General features: G+C 40.0%; 1 protein-coding gene across 1 annotated transcript; it reads left to right on the top strand.

Annotated features, from left to right (window-relative positions):
- Positions 1-13,673: 13,673 nt before the first annotated feature.
- Positions 13,674-16,228, top strand: LOC111900490 (indole-3-glycerol phosphate synthase, chloroplastic). The gene is made up of 10 exons (XM_023896373.3): positions 13,674-13,942; positions 14,030-14,290; positions 14,381-14,557; positions 14,915-14,989; positions 15,073-15,117; positions 15,199-15,363; positions 15,460-15,538; positions 15,644-15,726; positions 15,814-15,882; positions 15,958-16,228. Exons 1-10 carry the CDS (start codon positions 13,760-13,762, stop codon positions 16,042-16,044), a joined length of 1,224 nt encoding a protein of 407 aa, XP_023752141.1. The 5' UTR covers positions 13,674-13,759; the 3' UTR covers positions 16,045-16,228.
- Positions 16,229-26,133: the final 9,905 nt, after the last annotated feature.

Below are 26,133 nucleotides of genomic sequence, written 5' to 3'. Positions count from 1 at the left end.
ATGTTATTTTCCCTGATTCCTCTTGCTCTCTTTAATAATCAAATTCTGTATTTTGATAATGATAGCGATTAAGGGAAAACTATTTTTACCACATAACTCCGACCAGTCTTGGTAGAAGACTGCTTTTTAATTAGAAAATATAGGATTTTCTGGAAAGGACTCTATTTCACTGTATACTTGAAAACGACTACTTACATAAATTTATTTGTATAAAAAGTCACTAAATACTTATGAACTCACCAGCATTTGTGAAAATGTTGATACTCGCTTTTCAAATAACTTGTATTCTCAGGTCAGCATTAGACAGGTACATTCCCGGAGCTGTTGATGAAGATAGCTTAGTACCATGCTGTACTTATTAGATTTTACTTGTATTACTTTGATGTACTGTTATGTAAACCATGTAAAACTATTACTATTAATGCAATGATTTGTTGTACTTTGATTACTATAATGCATGTGTTGTGATACTTGACATGACGTCATCCACCACAGAACGTTTCCGGCGTTCTGGTTTTGGGGTGTGACAGATTGGTATCAGAGCATTGTTTATAGTGAGCTAAGTATATCAATTCATAAAAGATATGCAGCCTATAAATACAAAGGGATAAAACACTCTGACCAAGAATTATACTTTAAAATATAACCATATTTTACCAAAGTATAAGAACCTCCAGAATCTAAACACTCGAACACAAGTATCACAAGAAGAACAATAATAAAAGTCTTCGGATGTTGAACATTACCGTCAAACCTGGGCAGTTATGTAATCGTAAGCTGGAATAAATGTAACCTGATCAACTACATTTATTCGAGATGTGATGAACATGTGCTTGGGAGTGATAGTGGTGTTGCAACAGGTCTGAAACTTACCAACTAGGAATGCTAGAGCCAAACATAAAGTCAAAATACTATAGGAGTATATTGGAACACTAAAAGATTCACATTAATCCCAGAACCATATTCAGAAGATAAGAACCAACAAGAAATTAAAATATCATAGGGGTATTTTAGGATCCATAACTAAACCTTGTGTGAAGAACTAAAAAGATCCTTATTGATATACCTACAATTACAGAGAGTGTACTCCCAAGGTTATATATAATAAGGATCCCATAGGCTAAGAATGTGTGGTTTCGCTCTACTTCCTTTTCCTCATTGGGATGTGGATATAGAGTAGTATCACATATTCGAAGGCGTATCGGATCTAAGCAATGTATGATTTGTATACCCTTTGTAATCGTAGCAGGACTCGATATGGATCACCCAGTGAAATGTTAATAATCTCTTAGGATTCTTTAGACATTTCCATTCTCGCACGAACCCTGTAGACAACCGTATCCACTTCAGTGCTTGACAGAAGAGTTGATGCAGACCCAGAAGAGGTTCATTGAGAAGATTTCCTGTTCGGAAATAAATGAACTGGGTCGAGACTATTGAATTCACTAAGTGCCTATATCTTTTTAGGGACATCGGTGAGAAATTCACCTAAACTTCCGAGATTTCCAGTCATCCATCATGAAGTGATGACACCCAGAGTCGGATTCAGAAGCAAGGCGGAATAGAGATTCAATATGTCTTCACGAGAAAAGAACCCTAGGTAACTACCCGAAGGAAACCAACGCCGATTTCAGTCAAATCTAGGAGGTAGACAGAAGGAGCCAGTACATGGAACCCGAGAAGTGTCTTTTCCTCGTGTTCGTCACGCTAATACACCCTTAAAATAATACAATTTAGTGAGTTAGTGGTTACACTACTCACGCTATGTGTTAGGTAAATCGTCGTTTCCCGTTGCCAGTCACACGATTAGAGCGGATCCCTGCACCTCTATTGAGAGTATGTAGCCATAAGCCTTCATGAGCCTCTCTTTCCGCGGTGTTCGTTCCGAACTGTTCTCAAATCTTTCCAGGTCGGAGAGTGAAACCTTCCCACTATAAAGGTAACATAGTAGGAATGACTCGCATCTTATGGCCTTTTCCGATACTCATACTCCTACCTTGATTACCAGGACTACATCATAGGGATGTAGGTCGACACTCAGACAACCAGTACCCGAGGCACGGGAAAAGAAAATTTTACGCCTAATGCAGTCAGGACAGATATGTCCAGGGTTAGCCATCGTCTATCATTATCATGTATTCTGTCACACCCCAAAACCACGAACGGCGGAAACGTTCTGGGGCGGAGGACGTCATGTATGCATCACAACAAATGTAAAGTAGTAAACAAGCAACAACATCATCCATTGCATCAATAGTATAATTTTAGTTACAAGTGTTTTCTTTCATTGTACAAGATATGATAATAACTTATCAAAATAAAAGACGAGTCTTGACTGCTCCGTCTTCTCTGAACCTTGTATCGACACCTGTCTATTTGTAACCTAAGAATACAAGTTATTTTGAAAGAGTAGATCGGCATTTAAGCTGGTGAGTTCATAAGTATTTAATGTCATTGCTTTGATTAGTTGATATGAAAGACTGGTAAATGAATGATGAAACATTTAGTATAAGTACGAAAAGCTCTAGAAAATCCCATATTTCCTACTAGTATAAAAGTAGTCTTCTACCAAGACTCGAATGTTTTGAAAGTAGTCTTTTACCTAGACCTGACTGTTTTGAAAGTACGCATCTCTTGAAAATGTGATGGTTTTTCCTTGTTTAACTCTTATTAGTAGTCTCTTAAGTATACCTGAAATGGTATCAACCTAGAACATCCGTAGACTGTTCATTTACCTCTGTTGCTAACAGCCGGGTTTAGGAATAGTTAGTCCCTTATGTATACCCACGATGGTATCAACCTAAAACATCCGTAGATTGTTCTTTTACCTCTGTAGCTAGCAGTGGTTGTCGGAATGGTTAGTCCCTCAAAGTATGATGTGGTACTAGGAGATAAAGTCTCAGTCTATCTCGTCGATGATGTGATTGAATCACAAGGCAAAGATAGAAAGGCGAACAATATAACCGTATCTAGACATATAACATGTAATAGTAATTTGCCATATAATGTCTATGTAAAAGTATTCATGTATAAGTATTCATGTAAGAGTAATCCTTCATATAGCATGTAGTAGTAACTTGCCATATAATGTCTATGTAAAAGTATTCATGTATAAGTATTCATGTAAGAGTATTCCTTCATATAGCATGTAGTCTAGACTCATGAATGAACTGACTCCGGTGTAATTTCTTGTAGTAGTGATAATGTTATGTTTACTCTAAACTATTCCTATAACAGTTTACTAAAATGTAATTGATGAGTGTCCAAGTAGGTTTATACACCTTTGCTACCCAGGAGTATCGAAACTAAATTAACTGGTGGAACATTTATGACCATATATGTATACATGATATATAACTAATATTTAAACGACCTTCGGAGGAGTACCCGATATCCCACCAGACCACATCCAAATCGAGGAAAAGGAAACAGGGTGGATAGCCTTTCTAAGTCTTTTAAACATTTCTTATATAACTATACATATAGAGGCATGCAATTTATAATATAAAAGCATAAAGAAGTTTTGTAAACAAAACATATATATGTATATGGTTATATATATGTATAAATTTTAAAAGATGATTTGGTATGTTTCGTAATTGTTGTTCATATTCTTACGTTTTTATTAGAAACTTTGCATGAAATAATCCTTAAGTTTGATACTAAAGACCTTTTTGAACTTATCACTTTTGTAAAAATGGTAATTAAACATATTTAAATGATTGTGTTTTAACTTCCTTAATGTATAAACATTGCTAAAAAATGTTAGAAGGTGTTAATAAATGTATAAACCACTTTTGACAGTTTTACCCTTTACTGTCCCTGTTTTTAGAAAACTCATATAAAAATCCTCGTAAGTCAAAAACTGAATCCGTCACCTCTGAGAGTTTATAAAATGAGTCTACTTTGTTCCTAATTTTTATTATGATTTTTAGTGGTCTCAAACTAGTGTGAAAATGAACATCTTCACAGACTGGTCCGAAATCACTTCTGAAATGACAGGCAGTTTTATAAAAATCGCCATAAATTGTAGAAAAATCGTGTGAATGCGTGCGAGTAGTCATTAGAAAGGTATAAACTTGAAATATTTGCATATTGTACAGTTTTGAAAGATATTAAGTTTAAGATGGTCAAAACAGTCCGTGAACAGGACTCAACTTTTCTGTAGAAAGCTGTCATTTAAATTTGTGTTATGTTTAGTGTTCTAACTTGTATTCCCCCCCTTAAAACTTGAATAAAACATGAAAATGTAGGGGTATGAACTCACCTTATGTGAATACTTGAAGAATGGAAAGTTGAAGATGAACTTTTGGTTGTTGGTTTGATGCTCCAAAACAGCCACTCTTTTGGCTATGTTGCTGTCACGAAAATTTCACAGCAAAAGTGCAAGAAAAAGGGTAGTTTACTCACTGTTTTGAATCAATAATTTTGAGTATCAAAACAAGTAACTTCCAGGGGTATTTGGTGGTAAAAATATCAAGCAAAAGGAAGGTGTAGATGGGTGAAATGGTGGCTGAAACACAAAAGGGACAGCAGCCCTTTAGTTCATGGTTTTGATGGCTTTGGAAGGAAGTTCTTGTGCTTGAAAATGAGATGAAGGTTGAGAGTAATTCCCTGGAGTATTGGCTGGTCAAATGAGGGTAAAATGAAGATGAAATTTAGTGATTATGAAGGAGGAAAGAGTGGAAGAGGATAAGGGGACAAAACCTAGACTAGCTTGTGATGGGATGTGAGTTTAAGTGATGTGATCTTGTCTAGCCACTTGCTTGGGTGGTTGTTTAGAGATAGAGTTAGTTAACTAACTAACTACTAGTTATTTAGTTAGTTAGGAGTTCTAGTTAAGGAGAGGGAAGGTCTTAATCTCGAAAATTAGAAGAGGGATTAATAAGCATTCTTAGTAAAATGTCTTAAGTGATTAAGCACTTATTAGTTAAGTTGGCACTTATCTCCACCAATTCTCTTATCTTAATTGATTTAGACATCATAAAACTTACATGAAATCATTTTAATTCATGACTTATAACTAGTCATTCACTAGATAATAATACATATATACAAATACATACATGTATACTTAGTATAAAATAACAATGTAGTTTTTGTGTATTTGAACTTTAATGTTTATGTTTTATTCTTTTTATTCAAAAACACTTAAATACATTTTAATTATACCTTATAATAATTCATTTTATATTTTAATTTATTTAAATATAAAATTTATTGAGCAATGTATAATTTCGTGACATTTAACCGGTTAACCATATCGTTAAACACGTTTTGTCACTTTGGTTCGTATATTTGTCAAATTTAGATCCTTCACATCTATTAAGCAAACGATTTACATAGAACCTAACTTACTTATCAACTAGAGACATGTTGATACAAAAATTAAGTTTGTTGCATTTAAATGATGTTATATGCTAATTTCACAAACCGGTGATGGTTCGATGTCATACATCATAACGAAATTTATCAATAGTTACTTGTTTTATATTTCACAATAACTTATTTAAATAAAAGAGGTTAAATTCCTTCAACCATTCTTAATAAAATATTCATATTGCTTAATAATCAAAAGATAGCATCGTACGATCGTTCCTATTTTTACCAATTGTTACATATTCCTTCCGTGTAGGAAAACCATGGCTCCAAAGAAGCGTAACCAGTCCGCAAACAAGAAAACTAATCTCTTATTCGATGAAGCTACGCTCCAAGCTGCATTCTCGCCAGCCGTAGCAGCTGTCATGGCTCACCTGAATGCTAACAATGCCAATGTTAGCAAGGGCCCTGTTGGGAATTCCGATCCTTGCAATGGACAGCAGCAACCAACACCTGCATACCCAGCCACCCAAGAACCTCAACCGAATCCACTAAAGAGAAAACTCAAGATCGAGGAGGGAGGTACCTCGGCTCAAGGACCTTCCGGAGGGCAACGAACTGAGGCAGTCAATACCCCTGTCCATCCTTCCCTCCTGACTTCAAAAGAACATACCTAGGAAACCTTCCCCACTGCGGCAAGTGTAGCTACCATCATCATGGTATATGCCGGGAACTCTTATGTGCTAGGTGCAACATGAAGGGGCATACTGCTCGCGTATGCAGAACTCCGGTGGAGCGTATTGCATCAATCACCAATGTGACGACCAATCCAGTCTGCCGTCTATGTGGTGAGATTGGACACTTCAAAAGGGATTGCCCAACTGAAGAAAACAACAAAGACACAGGAGGAGCCTAACTCTACTGCTTAAGGAGAAGCATCAAGGAACCCGATAGATTTTGGTACGTCTCTCGATCTCAGATAACTAACGCAAAACATCAAAAGGCTAATTCAAATGTAAATACTTCCCCAATAAGGCGAAAGTCACAGCACTGTATAAAAATTAAAATTCATCAGGTAAAACTATAATGGCTAAACATATACGTTACGACCATGTATAGTTAAGATGGATAGACCTAGAGTGAGTGAATTCCGCCTCATTTTCTGTTCCTCGTTTGGTTGTGGATTTAGGGCGGAGTCGCTCAGTCAACAGTCCTCCCCACCTTAATTATACATGACTAGTATATGTTAGGCGATTATAGAAATGCCTCGTGAGAATCCATTCATGAAAAAATACTCTACTCAGAAACACTTAAACCACTTTATAGTTCCGCGTCGACTCTATCGGTCCAAGTATCTGCGACAGTGATACACAGGACGAAACCCTAGACGCTTAGAACTTGTGTGCCTATTCGGCGCATGAATCTATCGATCCTCATTTTATACCATGTCGAAGTGTTCCGACTTCGACGACTCTATCGATCATGGTTTGACGTAGTGCAACCATGTGTACACCCCTAGTGCCGTGTAAGAAGAACTTTCTCCGTAGCCATGTCGACAAATAAAGGTTCTTCCAAACCTAAACATAATACTAATAATCAAACCTAATGCGATCCGTCAGTCGTCCCTCTTATCTCAAACCTTCCGAAGTACCCAGGAGAAGGGTACCGCACGCTGTTGACCGACCCCTCTTAGTCATATGGAAACCGAAGCGAAGGACACTGCAAGATACTCCAGAAGATGATAACCATCCGAAGCATACTCCGTAGATTCCCTAGAAAGACCCTTCGCACCTCGCACATCAGGTTCGTGAACCCAGAGGATAGAACTCATGGGACTGACCACTATAACCAGGTATATGCATAAAAGTGGTATATAGTTGAGATCAAAAAGATTTAAGATGTGTGCTTCCTCCCTACTCCCTGTTCCTCGTTGGGTTGTGGGTATGGGGTGGAGTCGTACAACTGAACATCCTGCCGACCTCAATTATATACGGCCTGCATACACCAAGTATTAGTGGTTAAGCCAAGTATGAGCTCTACCATGAACCTCATAGTAAAGCCCTTCATCCTATTCCATAAAATAGGAGTTGGAGTCAAGAGAACCACTGCGGGTTGAGCTACTATAATGACCACAAATCCGAAATTTGTTGGCATATCGGTTAAGCCCACATAGTAGCTAACACCCTCAGTTAGTAAAGGGATTAAATTTCCAAGTAATGGAACCCTATACTCATTAGATTTGACCTAGACCGGGAAACACTCAGGAACTTCGGAAAAAGTAGTTGCAGAAGATGTTCGCATTACTCAGGCACTTCGTCCACCCTGTTACAGACAAGTAGTGCCTATAACCCTCCACCCTCTCGCATGGAGGAAATCGTCGTCGCCCTGTAGACGATAGACTTCATTCTCCGAAGTAAACACTAGAATACCGAGAACCACAGGATACCCTCCGCAGCCTAGAATACTTGATCAAAGTGCGAAAGTAGTTGCGCTAAGCCTCGTGACCCATATCCCAAAGAGATTATAGACTTAACACCAGCCCTGGTGTTAGTCGAGGGGTTGTGCGGGAGCATGCGCTTTCCGCACTAGAATAAACCAAAGTCTTAGAGATTCATTGGACTATTAGGTGTTCCGTGAATACTATCTCACGCAGAAATAGTAGAACCACCTCCCGAGATAGTCCAACACTCATCTGGTGAAACCCTATTTCCTCGATCCTGAGGGTTTCCGTTGGGAATATCTCAAGATTCATTCGTTCAGGTTCATTTTGCACAAGATTGAGATAGCCACTCTACCACAAAAAGATACCGTAGACACACAACCCATCCGATGATCTAGAAAGCCTCTAAAAGCCAATTGACAGGAAACACGAAATCAAAGACAACCCGAGCTTCCTAAGAACCAACCTGAAGGACTACACTACCAATATGAGAGAGAACGTTAGGAACTTCGGAATGGCGATCACGCCAGTGGTGATCTTGCCATAGAAGTACACTATGTTCTAAGTACTGAAAAGCTCTACCCTTCCGAGAGCTCAGGACCATCTGAGAATCCTCACGGAGATTTGGTCCAACCCTCGTCAGACCACTACTACTTTCAGATATTCCACAAGTTCCACACTAGATCGATCCACTTCTTAGACTGAGATGTGTTTACCCGACGTCACTTTTCGTATCCCACTCATCTTGATAAAAACCATTGAGAACCCTAACCTCGTAAATACACCAGTCGGAACCCACTAACTACACGAGACGGAATCCGCATCCCGTAGGTGAAGGTTTTTGGAATGACAAACACAGACCATAGTTCACTTGGGAATGCGAGGACAAACCGAATAGGAAGTACCCTCCTGCCTCTACTTGGTCATTCATACCTATTACCTTGCCTAGACCTGAATTTTGGGACGAAATTCCCTCTAACGGGGGGATGATGTGACAACCCAAGTTTATTCCGTTACATTACCCCGTTACCGTTGACGGAATATTCCACTGTATAAAAGTTCCGTTAATAAGATGTCGTCAAATTAATAAATGTTTTATTTATTTATATTCTATGTCGTTATTCGTCATAATAAAATAAAGTAAAAGCATGTAGATTACATTTCCATATTAATTTTGGAAAAAGGTTAAATTTTATTACGACCACTAAATCGGGTGCGACCAAAAGCCCCGTTTAACGGCAGTATTGGGTAGATTTCCACTGAGCCCCAACTCCAACCCCTATATAAGGGTGAGTGGAGTCCATTAGAGACTTTTTACACTCTCCCCACTCTCTCTCTCTACAACTTAAATTCGAGCCAAAATCGTCCGTTTCGAGCCCCAAACGAGTAGGTAAACTATCCTAACTCGTTGTATAACTTATCTAGCTTGAAAATTCGAGTTTAAAACATAAAATAGGGACAAAATCATGTGTTTACGGCCCAAGAACACTCTTGGGCCGTGAACACCATTTAATGGGGTTTTTAAGCCCCAAAACCCCTCCAAATTGCCCCTAAGGCTTAGATATGACTTTTAGGCTTACATATTCGGACTTAGAACACCTTGAAACGAGTTTTTGAAGAGTAAACATGAGTTTACTGCCCAAGAACATGCTTGGGCCGTAAACTCCTCTTCATGGGGAGTAAACTCATATTTGAGTGTTTAAAATGCCCTTAAACACACCAATGGCCTTAGAATAAATTCAAGAATCAACCACCAACAAGTTAGGGACCTTAAACTCAATTAAAACAACTCCATAAGGAGTTCATGGCTGTAAACCCCTCATGAAAGGGTACTTGGGCCGTAAACTCCTATAAAGGGGTTAAATGGTGCCTTAAACTCCCTATTTGACTTGGAAAAACACATAGGGTTTATTCTCAATCACTTAAGCCCTTAAAACACCCAAGAAAGATGTCCTTGGGAGCTTACGGCCGTAAACTCCCATTTGGTCCATATAAGTGCCTTAAATCCATTCAAACACAATAGATTTGGACCTAGCAAAATTCCACAATTGATATAAGGCCTTAAAGCATCCTAGAACACCCTCACCATGAGTTTATGGCCGTAAAATCATGGGGAGTTGTCCCAGGGCCGTGAACTCTATATATAGAGTTTACTCTTGAAGAGTAAACTCCATTCCTAAGCAATACACACCCTTAGATGTTACCCGGGACACCCCAAACACTTAATCAAAGTGTTTTCCGCACTTTAGGATGCGTACACTTGTTGAATTGGTATTATATATACTAATTGTATGAAAACATATGTTATCATATGTTAAATAGGTCACTAAGTGTGTCCAAGTCTTTACTTGACACCGAGCACTCAACCGACACCTTCGTCGGATCCACTTACACCAGGTGAGTTCATACCCCTGAATGAACCTTTTAACTGTTTTTACATGTTTTATAGAGGGGAATACAAGTTGAACATGCCAGTTATCATATCAATCACATGTGATTGATAACCCGCATGCACAAGGAGTTACCACACTGTAAACTGTTTTATCGGGTATGACACTATAAATGGTTTTTCTAAAATGCTTTCACTTGTTCAAATCTTTTACTTATGTTATTTCATCAATGTTTCATTTAAAACAGATTTATGAGAGTTTTCCAAAGATTTTCAAACTTATTTTACAAAAGAATACCCAGTCGTGATTTTCTTAAGTATAAAGTTTTTCTTCCATGTTTTGATACCCTACTCGTTATATACCACTGCCTGGTTATCCTTTTACTTAGTTGATACTTCTACTTAGTTAAACGTGTATACTTGTTTACACTCTTACTTAGCGATACGCTTCTACTTCACTTATACTTGATATCGCTTCTACTTCACTTATACTCGATACACTCCTACTTCACTTGTTGTCGTTTCTACCTCGTGATACACTTATACCTGTTAGACGCTCTTACTCCACCTGTTGTCGCTTCCACTTCGTGATACACATATATTTGGTACGCTTATACTTCACGGTTCGGTTATTCCACACTGTACGCTTATACTTCACGATTCGGTTATTCCACAATGTACGCTTATACTTCACGATTCGGTTATTCCACACGATTCGGTTATACATCACAATTTGGTTATACTTTACGATATGTTTCCACTTGTTACACACTCAAACATAGTTAGATGTATGTCTGTGCTTGTATAGATGCATATAAATAATGATTGAAGGACTTAGGAAGGCTTGTCCGTCCTATTTCCTTTTCTTCGTTGAGATGTGGTCTGGTGGGATCGGATCTCCATCCGAAGGTCATTTGATTCATTAGTTATATATTATGTATACGAGCATAGCCATATAGGTTTACTCTAGTCAGTTCAGTTATGAGTCTCTACCTCTAGTTCAACACTTACATTGGAAACCCACTACCCACTATTTGGGATGCATCTTCGGGACACGGCCTTCTCCGTCGTTTAGTTGGTAACCAGAGTCTCCTATAGGGAGAGCGGACATTGTGTGTATAGATCTATACGGGATTGACACCCCCACACCCTGACTGCTAGCTACAGTCCACGACCTACCAAGCCAAGGGGTGACAAATGTCACATTCTACAGATGCTTGCAGGGCGTCAGGTACTCTAGTGTGGGTTAGTATGGTTACGAGTATCCCAGGTTACCTTATAATTCATGGCCTTAAGGTAACGATATTTCACCAGCAATTTATACTGTATGTTGGAAACCCACTCTCAGAGTCACACTGTTTTTAGACCTTGCTAGCTGTATCTTTCATTTGATATTGTCTGCGGTCTGTATCCTCTGTTTTAGACCTTACTAGCTGTATCTTTTATTTGATACTGTCTGGGGGTCTGTATCCTCTATTTTTGGACCTTGCTAGCCGTACCTTTCATTTGGTATTGTCTGGGGTCTGTGTCTCTCTTTGTTAGACTGAGCCAGGCGTGTCATTTGTTCGATATTCTCCTGGAGTCTATGATTCCTTTTGTCTTAGTCAGCAGTCCTCACTGCTGAGGCATATGTTATTTTCCCTGATTCCTCTTGCTCTCTTTAATAATCAAATTCTGTATTTTGATAATGATAGCGATTAAGGGAAAACTATTTTTACCACATAACTCCGACCAGTCTTGGTAGAAGACTGCTTTTTAATTAGAAAATATAGGATTTTCTGGAAAGGACTCTATTTCACTATATACTTGAAAACTACTACTTACATAAAGTTATTTGTATAAAAAGTCACTAAATACTTATGAACTCACCAACATTTGTGAAGATGCTGATACTCGCTTTTCAAATAACTTGTATTCTCAGGTCAGCATTAGACAGGTACATTCCCGGAGCTGTTGATGAAGATAGCTTAGTACCATGCTGTACTTATTAGATTTTACTTGTATTACTTTGATGTGCTGTTATGTAAACCATGTAAAACTATTACTATTAATGCAATGATTTGTTGTACTTTGATTACTATAATGCATGTGTTGTGATACTTGACATCACGTCATCCACCCCAGAACGTTTCCGCCGTTCCGGTTTTGGGGTGTGACAAGATCCAAGGCCTTACTTTCCTCCTCTAGCTTCTTGGTGCAATAACTCCACTCTCCAAAGTTCAAGATGCACACTAACTCACTCTTCACACACAAACTAGGGTTTTGGGGCGTTCTCTGAGGTATGAAGGCTGAGGTGAGTATAACAAATGAGCCATAAGGGTGTTTATATAGTCCCTACCCCGAACATTAGGGTTTTTAGCTGACGCGAGTACGCCCAACATACATAAGCTTACGCCCAGTGTACTAGGGCGCGTTTAGTACGCCTAACGTACTCTTATGTACGCTTAGCGTACTCCCTCTTTGGCCCAAAGTTTCAACTTTATCCCCTAAACTCCCCGGGACTCAACATAACTTCTCCAAGGGTTATTAAAGACAATAATCAAAAGAAGGCGGGTTTCGAAATACATCTGCTAGGTTCGGGGCGTTACAGTTTTTCATTACTTTATCCTTGTGGTTTTTTTTTTTTGGAAATAGCGCAGATATAGTGTGATAGAGCACAACAAGTCATACTACTTTCTATTAAACAATATATTCTAATTAATATTTTCGAATTTTGATATGTGCCACCAATGTAAATATTTATTGTGGATCTGTTGGATTTGAAAAAAAATAATTCTACCTTAAGAAATTTTGTATACAAAGTGAGAAATCCTTTTATCTTAAACAATTTATACACAATTTTATAAATAGGCAACTTCTTTAAATTGTTAAGTGTTAATATTTTGAATTGAAAATAATAATAAAAAATGTGAAATGATCATATACAAAGTGAGGACATACAAGCAGATCTTCATGATTTCAATGCTTAAAGTATTATCATGACGACCACCTTCACCTTTAAATAATTTCTTTATTATATTTTCTATTTAAGTGTATTTATATGTATTACTAAAAATATTAATAATAATGAATTTAAAAATTAGCATACTTGTTTATAATAATAATAATAATAACAATAATAATAATAATAATAATAAAGTTTTTGTCTGCAGAAAAGTCCTAATATCTTTTTGGCAGAAAAGTCCCGATATTTTGAGTCATTTTGTAAAATAGTCATAATATTTTGGGTCAGTTTATGAAATAGTCCCAAATTAATTTGTTGCCGGTTCCAACCGGTCAAAAAGGGTCCAAATGCATACTTTTGCCGGTTTTTAAGACTTTTTCGTAAACGAAAATTAGTTTAGGACTAAAACGTAAACCGGACTAAAATTTTAGGATTTAGTGGAGATTTCACAAAACAAATAGGCTTTTTTTTTTTCGACTACAAACAACAAAATTTTTACTGTTTAAAAAACAAATCATATAACCAGAAGATGGCTATGTTTACCGCGTATTTTACATTGACATGTTTTTGAATAAAATATTTACACACAAAACTAAAACTAGGGTTTATGAATAACCTGTGAGAGGTAAATCTAATTAACGGTGCAGTTGTCGTCGGCGACCGGAACATGGAGGGTTTAGCATCTTCTAGGGTCCGGTTCGATTTTCATTCATTGCTTAACAGCAGCTACACACAGAACCCTAGCTCTAGATCTAATTTCCATAAATTGATTTCATTTCCGTCAGCCCCAATCGATGGTCGCAGAACTACTAATTCATGTGTTCGATCGCGATCGATGAATCAACTAAAGGTTTGCTCTACTTACCATTTGTTTGTCTAATAATATATAAATCCGACCAGATCAACGAGGTTTTTATACATTTGACAAATGTTGTAGTCTGGGACGCTGGTCGGGTCTTCAGTTGTCGATCCGTCGAGTGAATCGATACTCGATGAACTCAAAAGTAAAGAGTGGGAAATTGGGGCTTTAAAAGACGAATTAGCTGCTACACAGGGCATTCGGATAAGAAGACGACCACCAACAAATCCTCCTTTGCATTATGTTGGTCCTTTTGAGTTCCATTTACAGAATGAAGGAATTACGCCTCGTAATATACTAGAGGAAATTGTATGGAACAAAGATGTAGAGGTTACTCAGGTCCGTGATTAGTGGTTTCATAGATAATTACTATTGTGGTTAGGCACTGTTAAATTCTCCATGCTAATAAAGTTCATTTTCTTCTTTCAGATGAAAGAGAAACATACAATATATTCACTGAAGAAAGCTCTTGAAAGTGTTCATCCTCCCAGAGACTTTATAGGAGCTCTGAAGGCTTCATATCAACGAACAGGGTTTCCTGGTTTAATTGCTGAAGTGAAAAAGGCTTCACCAAGTAGAGGAGTTTTAAGGGAGGATTTTGATCCAGTAAGTTGTCTCTTCACTTAGAAATTCTTAAATCCTTATAAATCCCTGTAGAGAAAATCAAAAGGAGGTGTCTTCATTACTCTTTAAACTCTTACAAATTTGCTCAAATTCGTTTCTCCTTTACATTTCCCTCCATCCACAAGCTTGCTGTCATATTTCAAATAGTTTTGTTTATCAATTTATAACAAGTATTCAGACTATTAACTATTTATCTAAACAAACTCTTCTATGGTTGAACCATTAAGTGAAAGTTAGATTTTTAATAAACTTGCAGTTATTAAGCCTCCATTGTTAATAGCTGTTCTTCTTCAAACATTTATCTATCAATTAGTTATTTAAAGATTAATCTCATGACAGGTTGAAGTTGCAAAAGCTTATGAGAAAGGTGGAGCAGCATGCCTTAGTGTCTTAACTGATTCAAAATATTTTCAGGTAGATATATAAATGTTTGATTTAACATATATATTCATGCTGTTATTATAATTCATATTATGATTCCTTTAATATCACAATAGGGAAGCTTTGAGAATCTAGAGGCAATAAGGAATGCTGGTGTTCAGGTACATTTTTTTTTCATTAATCTTTATTTATGTTTTTGGTAAAGTTTAGCAAGAATTTAATGGTAGTAAAAATGCATGCAGTGTCCTCTTTTATGCAAAGAATTCATTGTGGATGCATGGCAACTTTACTATGCTAGAACAAAAGGTGCAGATGCTGTTTTGTTGATTGCAGCTGTTTTACCAGATCTTGATATTAAATATATGATCCAAATATGCAAAATGATCGGACTCACAGCTCTTGTTGAGGTTAGATTGAAGTATTTAACTAATCAATGTCACTATTGCACACATATATATATATTTTTTTTATAAAGTTGTAAAGAAAACTAATTTTGTTGTTAGGTACATGATGAGATTGAAATGGATCGCATGTTGGCAATTGATGGAATTGAACTCATTGGTATCAACAATCGTAACCTTGGTATGTTATCTGTTTATATAAATAAGTTCATTAATGCATTTTAATTACCATTACAACAATAATAATATCAAACCAAGTTATTATATTATATACTTTTTTGAGCAGAAACATTCAAAGTTGATATTAGTAACACAAAGAGGTTGCTTGAAGGTGAACGTGGGGAAAAGATTCGGCAGAAAGATATAATAGTAAGTGAAACACAAAAAGTGTAGGAATTTTTTTATTTATGGTGAAATGGTTTTTGATAATAAAATATTTTATGCATAAATTGTTAGGTGGTGGGGGAGAGTGGATTGTTCACACCTGCTGATATTGCCTATGTGCAAGAAGCTGGTGTAAAAGCTGTAAGTGTCTCTTTAATAGATACTATTTAACTTATATATTAATATTATAATGAGTGTGATATTTAATTTATGCAGATATTGGTGGGGGAGTCGATTGTGAAGCAGAAAGATCCAACACAAGGAATTAGACAACTTTTTGGAAAAGATATATCACACCCTTAAACTTGTTTCAATAGTCTTTGAAAATATAATAAAAGCAAATCTTTGTTTGTAGCTTTCTGTAAACTCAATTTAGCAAGAGGGTTGGTTTCCTTCGGTTTTTTTTTCTTCCTTTTTGTTGTATTTTGCCAAACTTTTTTCTTGTAAGTGTTCAATCTTTAGAAATGGGTTGTGGTTTTTTTAGCAAGATTGTTGTCTTTAAGTTGACATCGGATATTCTCATATTGTTGTCCTTAAAAAGCATGAAGCAACCTGAATGAAGATGGAAGAGTACTATCCAATATAGTAACATTTGTTCTTTTGTAACACTTACAACACATTTTAAATCAAATTTCAATTGTCAAAGTTGTCTGAAGTTATTCGTATTCCGGACTAATCACTTGGACATAAACGTCTCTTACATTGTTTCCGAGATGGGCAACATGCGATACCCTCTAGCAAGGATTACCCCTTAACGTTCTTGTTATAGTATCGACTAATGGCAACCCTTAGAAGAGAGGGAAGTGGAGAAGATGGATGGAAGATTGTTGTGTAAGAATCAGTCATGTTCATAACGATGAAATTTGCCCAAGAGCAATGGTTAATTTGTATAGTTTAATTTAGGCTACATGGTCATTACACTAACTATACTAATTTTATATATTTATCATTGAAGGGATTTTGTTGCATAAAATAAATAGTTTTTCACAAAAACCGGCAATGGAAACTTTAAAAATTTCTTATAAATTTCAAGTGTGACAACAAAACAAATTATCAAGGATCCTTTTAAAGAGGTTAGAATGGTGTTATAACAACCATAGGGTGTTTAGAAATTACAACATTTGTAGCCTTTGGACCTTCTTGGATTTGGGGTGTTGAAGTAGATGATAAGAACAAAGAGCTTGATCTTCTCTACAAGTAATCCACCAACAAGAATAAGGTACCAAAATTGCTAGATTTCTTCTTGTACAACTTTGTTCTTTAAGCCTAAAGTGCTTAATCAATTAAACACTAAAGGAAGACACAAAATGAACACCAAAAGCAAGTAATGTCTTCAAAAGAGGAAAGAGCTCCAAGCTCTTGGGTGCTCATGGTTTTGAGAGAAAAGAGAGAAGAAGTTTAGACCAAAAAACTTACCACATCTCCATGTAAAGAGCCTCTATTTATAACCTCATCCAAGCATGGCCTCTTGAATATAATATTCAAAAGTATGGGCTCTAAAGAAGAGGCATGGGGAACATTGGAGGTTGACAAGCAACCTCCATACTCTTATATAAATAATGTTCACTAGTCCTTTAACCATGGTCGAGTAAGCCTTTGATTTGATCTTGGTTAACAAAAGTCTCCACAATTTTGTACATGACGTATTATGTAACATCCAAAAATACGACCCAAAATTTTTTGTTTTAATAATAATAAAAATCATACATTGAACGTCATATCATAAAACCATACGTCAAATATCTCCAACCATAATAAAATGTCGTGAAACAACTGTATCAAATCAAACTAAGTATCAAAACAAACTCCCAGGACAAAAACTGAAGCTGTGGTGTGTGCGATGCCATCATCCCGAGCTCTTCCGTTTACTTGCGGAAGTACCTGAAACCAAAACTGAAACTGTAAGCACGAAGCTTAGTGAGCTCCCCCAAACTACCACATACCATACAATAAATATAAATCACATACTGGGCCTTGCCCACTGCATCCGACCGAAGTCTGGAAACTGCATCGGACTAAGGTCCGAAACTGACTAGGACCTTGTCCCCTGCATCGGACCGGAGTTCGGAACTAGCTGCATCGGACCGAAGTCCGGAACTGACTGCATCGGACCGAAGTCCGGAACTAACTGCATCGAACCAAGGTCCGGAACTGACTGATCATAGCATAGCATAAACACATATCAACTAGCATAACACATATCATCTAGCATAAACACATATACTGCATACTGCATCAGGCCGTAGCCCGGAACACATAACACATAAATCTTGTCTGAGCCACGAAGGCATCAAACATACTATCTACTGCATCGGACCGAAGTCCGGAAACTACTGCTAGCTAATCGGGTCGGCATTGTGGCCGTAGACCCGTTCCTACTGGAAGGAAACTCACCTCGTAATCTGGCTACTGAATGAACTGCTCGAGAAACTGTCTGCTGCTGCTCCGTTATCTCCTCGGCTACTATTTCCATAAGTACACTCAATCAATCACTGATAACTATACTGAGGGTAAAATGACTATTTTACCCCTGGTCAAAGTCAACCTATTGGTCAAAGTCAACATTCAGTTGACCTGACTCGTCGAGTTGGGTCACCAACTCGTCGAGTCCTTACTCTCACTTTCTTGCTTCTGCTTGCTACTACTCGTCGAGTTTGGCATAGACTCGACGAGTTCCTCTTCGATACTAACACTGTAACACCCGAAATCAGAAAGGTCAAGAAAGGAAAGGAAAAACCCTAAGTTAAAGAGGGTTGACTCGTCGAGTCCAGGGAGGAACGAGTCGGAGCGGGATCCAGTTGTAAAGCAAGTGACCGACTCGGCGAGTCGTCAAGTGGACTCGGCGAGTCAGGTCTGGGTTGGGAACCCTAATTTCGGGACTTGGTACCCTATTTAAGCATCTTAATCTCTTCCCTAGGGCTCATTTGCGGCCCTATAGTACAGAACCAGAAACCCTAAGCCTCCATTGTTGCTCAATCAAGCTCTCTTGCCAATTTTGGGTGATTTGAAGGAAGAAGGAGGAAGGCACACATTGGGGATTCAAGAATTGGCAGTAGATCCAGAGTTTGTGAGGTCTTCCAGAGCTTTTGAAGGTAATGAGTCGCTACCTTCCCTCTTTTGCATATAGATCAACCTTTATCATGGGATTTGGGGCTTTTAGGACAAGTTTATGAACCATTTCGAGTTAGAAGCCCAGATATGAAGTTGCTACTTCAGATCTATGTGTATTTTGGCCTAGAGAATCATAAAGCATCAGTCTATGGGTTGATTGTTGAGCCCCTTTGTCTCAAACCCTAGTTTATAGTGATTTGAGCCTAGATCTCATTAGCTACACGTAAAGTTTGCCACTTTACGTAAGGAATAAGCTTTAGAAGAGTGGATCTACAGTTTGGAGTCCATGCATGACTCAAAAATCCTCTGCATGTATGTAGATCTGTATGGACTTGGCGAGTCCTTCGAGTGGACTCGGCGAGTAGCATGAAGATGAGGAGGAACTCAACTAGTGGGATGAACAGCTCGTCGAGTCGGATGAAGTTAAGCATGAACTCGGCGAGTTGGAAGAACAACTCGACGAGTTGGTTGAAGATTGACTTGGACTCGGTGAGTCTATTAGTGGACTCGACGAGTCAGGTCGCGAAACCCCCAAACCCTTCGAGTTGAGACTCGAATCAGCGAGTCGGGTGGTGACTCAGCGAGTTGGTCAGGACAGGACTTGGAACTAGTTGGACTCGGCAAGTCATAGAATGACTCGGCGAGTCGAGTCGCGAATAGAAAGACCCTGAGCATATGAACTCGGCGAGTCATTAGGAGGACTCGGCGAGTAGGGTTGACCTGGAAGGTTGACTTTGACCAGGATTTTGATTTTGACCAGAGTTGACCTAGTTGACCTTTGGAGGTCAGTTGGACTAAGTGTTATATGGATATTGATAGCTCGGAGAGCTAGTGGAGCAGCGGTTCAGGAGATTGTCGAGTAGCAGCCAGAGGTTTATCAGCAGAGCTCAGCAGTTCAGGTGAGTTTTCCTTCCAGTAGGAACGGGTCTAAGGCCGCAATGCCGGCCCGTTTAGCTAGCAGTAGTTTCCGGATTTTGATCTGATGCAATAGTTAGTATGTTTGATGCCTTCGTGGCTCAGACATGATTTATGTGTTATGTGTTCCGGGCTACAGCCCGATGCAGTATGCAGTATATGTGTGTTCATGCTAGTTGATATGTTTATGTTATGTGATGTTCAGTTAGTTCTGGACTTCGGTCCGATGCAGGGGGCAAGGCCCCAGTTAGTCTGGACTTTGGTCCGATGCAGGGGACAAGGTCCCAGTCAGTTAGTCCGGACTTCGGTCCGATGTAGGGGACAAGGTCCTAGTCAGTTTCCGGACTTCGGTCCGATGCAGGGGGCAAGGCCCCAGTTATTCTGGACTTCGGTCCGATGCAGGGGACAAGGTCCCAGTCAGTTTCCGGACTTCAGTCCGATGCAGGGGGCAAGGCCCCAGTTAGTTCGGACCTCGGTCCGATGCAGTGGGCAAGGCCCAGTATGTGCTTTATATGTTATTGCATGGTATGTGGTAGATTGGGGGAGCTCACTAAGCTTCGTGCTTATGATTTTCAGTTTTGGTTTCAGGTACTCATTTTTCAAAAGAGGAGCTCAGGAAGATTGTAGTGCACACACCATAGTCAGTTAGCCTGGGAATGTTTGACTCTGATAATGAGATTATGTTTTGAATTAATACTCTAAAAATTATGTTATGACTTATGATGCAGCTTTGTAAATATGGTTTTAGTAATGTTTTAAAAGAATTTTTTAGTCGTGATTTTTGGGTCGTTACAAGTTGGTATCAGAGCCTTGGTTTGAGGGATTCGGATGCACCTCCGGGTGTATCTGAACTCAAACTAAGGGAAAGATAAAAAGATTTTCAAAAAAAGGAAAAAACGTTTTCAAATGGAATTTTAAAAAGCACTTAGAAAGAAAAGAATTCTTAAACAAGATAAAAGGTGTGGTGCATGCAATCAGCCGAGCTCAAGTAAGTACTCCCAATTCACCCATACCAGTTATGTTATGAGTTTCAGTTTCAGTTTCAGTTTCAGTGTAGCTTCAGTAGAACAGCATGCTAGAATAGGACTAAGGATCTAGGATGATGCCTTATGTGCCTGCTTTATGTGTTTCAGCTTGATAAGAACTTCATGCTAGTAATGAGTAGACAGTAGTAGGATAGCCTGTGTAGGTTATGCCTGATAGTATGAGCTTAGCATTGTATGCTAGTACAGTTTCTTGTTATGAGAATAGTTTTGCCTGAGTATGTTTCCTTTATCCGAATGCTGCTTGCTTTGTGCTTTGTGGGACTCTGAGTGATGGGAGTTAGCCATTAGGTGAATACGTCACATCACATGTGAGCAGGGTTGAATAATCTCAGAGTGCTGGATTTGGCCCTATTGTGCAGCTCACGTTTGAGTCTAACCGTTGTAGGGATGAGACTTTTACTCGAAGGATTATCCGAGCCTCATTGCATGTGATGGTATTCAGGTGGTGGCTAATTGGCATTACAAGGAGGCCTTCAGCAGCTGAGGATTGGTTTGGGTGGAGTCAGAGGTTCCCTAGGGCAAGCCTAGGATGAGAGTAGCAGAGATCAGTAGTAGAGAAAAGGGGACTTGGTGGAGTTGAGGTAACTCTTAAGGAAAGTACGGATAGATGTGGAAGGTAGTTTGGGCCCGTACTACTGAAAGCAGAGGATCCGTACTCGATTCAAGAGGGGCCAAGGCAAAACCAGGGACCTAGTAGAGTGTGTAAGAGATCCCTCAGCAGTAGTGTGTAAATTGATCAGGAATTGTTATATTTTTAGCATGGTGACGTTGCGCGAGATATCAGTTGGCAGTTCAGGTGCCAGGGAGGGATCTGGCTCAGACTCTAGAGCCGGGCAGCTTGATGATCAGATGAGGGATTTCATTTCCACAGAGATCATGCGCAACATCATCGATCAGACTCCAGTAATTTTCGGTTCGGTTAGAGAGGCCATCATGGAGCTTATGGACAACCGGCTTAAGGCCTTGGGGGCCGGGACAGTTTCAGGACAGTTTGGGGCTCATCTAGAGCCCGATTCTCATGGATCCTAGGGATCCATCAGGGAGGGGAGTCCCATTTTTAGCACTTGTCATCAGGGGTCGGGAGTGAGTGCTCCACCTTACCCCCAAGAGGGTTCCCTGCAGGATTGGATTGCTGCGGAGGTTTCGCGGGCCCTACGCGAGGAGTTACCCGACACCATCAGACGTGTCATCGATGTAGTGATCGACGAGATAAAGAGGCGGACCTCAGCTATCCGGGCAGTGGGTAAAATGGTCAGGGTGACCTAGGAGCAAGAGGTGGGTTCTGATAGTCAGTTGAGAAAGAGGAAGCGAGTTTCCGGTCTGGCTCAGCAAGCTGGACAGTCAGGCGCTACCATAACTAGTGCCAAGGACCCGAGGAGTCGGGAGGGTTGCTCAAGGAAGGAGAGGACACAGGGTGATGTGCATAGTAGGTCCAAGTGTGGCAGATGTGGGTGGAAGGGTCACAAACTTCAAGAATGCACAGTAGAAGTAGAGTTATGCCATCGTTGTCATCAGCCTGGCCATGTTAGGGTGAACTGTCCCGTTCAACGGTTGGGACAACCTCAGTGTCATAGTAGGGTTCGAAAGTCAGGGGGATTCGAGGATCCTTCAGAGCAGGTTGCGGGTATGATTCTTTTTCTTCTATTTTATTATTCATGATATTATTGTTATGTTGCTGCATTGTTATCAATAAGCTTAAGTGTTGGGGTATTGTACTACCTGCTTGTGATTGAGTTATATGCCATTTGCATACCTTGGTTTTAGATTGATAGTTAGCGGTTGCTCCCCAATAGAGCGGGTTATCTAGGTTGCAGTAACTGTAACATGTATGTGTAAGATGCAGTAGTGCCTTACTACTTGCGGAAGGCGTTAGTCGGGTAATGATCAGTTATATTTTCAGTAGTGATAACCCAGAGTTTTTAGTGGAGTAGCTAGCGGTCAGTAAGGATGTGGGTTGGGGAGGTGCACCCCAAACGCAGGTCCTCGGGATGTAGTCCCTAAAGCAAATGCAGTTAAGGATCGAAGGGTGCGGATCTAGTAAGAGTTAGTTGGAGCGCTGGCAAGGGTAAACGTTGGCAGATAGCGTATCGCCCTTTTAATGGAAGAAAGGGTGGGGATTCCTTTCGACCTGTGAGTAGTAAGGAATTAGCCGAATCCAAGTGGGGGAGAACCCTCCGAGTACACAAGGATAAGAGCCACGTAGGCTCAGAATGAGTGTGCGGCCTATGAGAGGAAATGATAGTAGCACAGTGATCGATGGATCGATGAGTTCAGAATTGGGAGTTCGAGGATCTTCCCAACAGTTAGTTCATGTAATCAAGAGGGTTAGAAGCTGGTTGGGAATCCAGGATTGGAGGACCACCTGTAGGGCTCAAGTGAGTCGGAATGAGGATCCTGAGAACAGTTAGCAAGAGATGCTTTCGTATTAGTAGCCAGTGACAGAGTCAGCATGCAGAATTGTGTAGATTCAGGAGTTGGGAGTTTGGAAACTTCCTAACAATAGCTTCTTGTATCCCGGATTAGTAGACAGTTGGTTTGGGAACCAAGCCGAAGAATTCCTCGACGAAGCGCTAAGTATATCAAGGATATAAGATGTCGAGGTTGATGCAGTATTCAAAGACTGAGGGCTGGTTTTGAGAAATCAGGATGAGAAATCCCTAACAGGACTAGGGATAGTCAGGATGTCATCAGATAGTAGTTGTAGTGTTGTAAGTGTGCGGGGGTAGCCGTAGCATTCACTAGCAGTCAGAAAGTAGTAGAGTGTTGTAAGTCTGCGGGGGTAGCCGTAGCATTCACTAGCAGTCAGAAAGTAGTAGAGTGTTGTAAGTCTGTGGGGGTAGCCATAGCATTCACTAGCAGTCAGATAGTAGTGGAGTGTTGTAAGTCTACGGGGGTAGCCATAGCATTCATTAGCAGCCAGATAGTATTAGAGAGTTGTAAGTCCGCGAGTGTAGCCGTGGCCTTTATCAGATCGGTAGGCAGCATGAGCGCGTTGTTGGGCGCGGGAAAGCAGTAGTTCCCACCCGTTTAGGTGCAACAGTGAGGATATGGGAATCCACGGGTTAGATTTCGGATTTCCCAAATGGTTCAGTTATGGCTAAGTCAACAATTGGCTATAGATCGTCACATCAGTTATGAGATCAGAGTAGCAGTGGACCGTTGGGGTTTGGGTATGTTAAGGGCTACCGTCAGTCTGGGAGCCATCATGTTGTTAGTCGTGGAATTGATGATGTCAGGATGTGACGTATGGACTCGATCGGTTAGATCGAAAGGTTGTTAGAGCCACAGTGACAGAATAACTAGTGGAAACTAGTTCCAGAGAAAGATTTCGTTCAGAAGTCGTGGGAGCGACTAAGTGAGGAGTCCTTTGACTCTACAGTTGAGTTGGAACTCAGTGTTGCAAATAACCGACGAATGACTGGAGACCAGGAGGGTCTCAAGATATTTGGGAAGCAGCCATATGTCAGTTTAGTGTTTCAGGTAGCTCAGTGTTTCAGCCAGTTCAGTGTTTCAGGCAGCTTAGTGTTTCAGTCAGTTTAGTGTTTCAGGCAGTTCAGTGTTTCGGTCAGTTCAGTGTTTCAGGCAGTTTAGAGTTTCAGGCATGTTCAGTATTGCAGGCAGTTTAGTGTTTGGATAGTTTCAGAGTTTTGGACAATATTAGTATTTGTGTTGGAATGCAAGTGCTGATGGTATAGTTGGTTGATTTGGAAATGGCAAGTCCCTCTCAGCAGGATCAGTTGAGCCCTTCTGCCAAGTATAAGTGATATGTAAGGATAGCTAGGTAGGTATCTTTTCTTTCAGGATGAAAGGCTCGAGTTAGTAGGAGTTGAGTAATCAGATGAGAGGTAAGTTGGCTGGTTCCAGCAACATCGATTCAGTATGGATGGCAGAATGGATAGAACAGTTATAGATAGTCGAAGTATCTTCAGGAGTCGCTGGGAGCGACTAGGAGATTGCGATGGAGTGTAGTGACCGGTGGGAGTCCGGTAACTCAGATATCGGCAGATTAGTTAGACCTGGGTAGTCTCAGTGCATCCGGTAGGCGAATGAGGGGCAACAGGATTTTCAGTCGGAGGAAGTAACGTTGAGGAAATTATGGAAAAGAGAAGGATTCAGTATGTACCAACAGTAGTGACCAACACTGTGAGTGGCTAGAGTGATGGACAAGAAGGGTGTTAGTTTTCCCAGACAGAGAGTTGGAGGCAGTTCGCAGGACAGTTGGCCATAGCAAACTTCGAGGACGAAGTTTAGTTTAAGTGGGGGAGAGTTGTAACACCCGAAATCAGAAAGGTCAAGAAAGGAAAGGAAAAACCCTAAGTTAAATAGGGTTGACTCGTCGAGTCCAAGGAGGAACTCGGCGAGTCGGAGCGGGATCCGGGTGTAAAGCAAGTGACCGACTCGGCGAGTCGGCAAGTGGACTCGGCGAGTCAGGTCTGGGTTGGGAAACCCTAATTTCGGGACTTGGTACCCTATTTAAGCATCTTAATCTCTTCCCTAGGGCTCATTTGTGGCCCTATAGTCCAGAACCAGAAACCCTAAGCCTCCATTGTTGCTCAATCAAGCTTTCTTGCCAATTTTGGGTGATTTGAAGGAAGAAGGAGGAAGGCACACATTGGGGATTCAAGAATTGGCAGTAGATCCAGAGTTTGTGAGGTCTTCCAGAGCTTTTGAAGGTAATGAGTCGCTACCTTCCCTCTTTTGCATATAGATCAACCTTTATCATGGGATTTGGGGCTTTTAGGACAAGTTTATGAACCATTTTGAGTTAGAAGACCAGATATGAAGTTGCTACTTCAGATGTATGTGTATCTTGGCCTAGAGAATCATAAAGCATCAGTCTATGGGTTGATTGTTGAGCCCCTTTGTCTCAAACCCTAGTTTATAGTGGTTTGAGCCTAGATCTCATTAGCTACACGTAAAGTTTGCCACTTTACGTAAGGAATAGGCTTTAGACGAGTGGATCTACAGTTTGGAGTCCATGCATGACTCAAAAGTCCTCTGCATGTATGTAGATCTGTATGGACTCGGCGAGTCCTTCGAGTGGACTCGGCGAGTAGCATGAAGATGAGGAGGAACTCAACTAGTGGGATGAACAGCTCGTCAAGTCGGATGAAGTTAAGCATGAAACCCCCAACCCGTTCCTTGGACTCGGTGAGTCTATTAGTGGACTCGACGAGTCAGGTCGCGAAACCCCCAAACCCTTCGAGTTGAGACTCGAATCAGTGAGTCGGGTGGTGACTCAGCGAGTTGGTCAGGACAGGACTTGGAACTAGTTGAACTCGGCGAGTCATAGACTGACTCGACGAGTCGAGTCGCGAAT

This window comes from Lactuca sativa, chromosome 7 (genome assembly GCF_002870075.4).
Source record: "Lactuca sativa cultivar Salinas chromosome 7, Lsat_Salinas_v11, whole genome shotgun sequence".
NCBI classification, from domain to species: domain Eukaryota; kingdom Viridiplantae; phylum Streptophyta; class Magnoliopsida; order Asterales; family Asteraceae; genus Lactuca; species Lactuca sativa.
The sequence above is the reverse complement of the archived record's forward strand: the minus strand, read 5'-3'. Positions and strand labels throughout refer to the sequence as shown.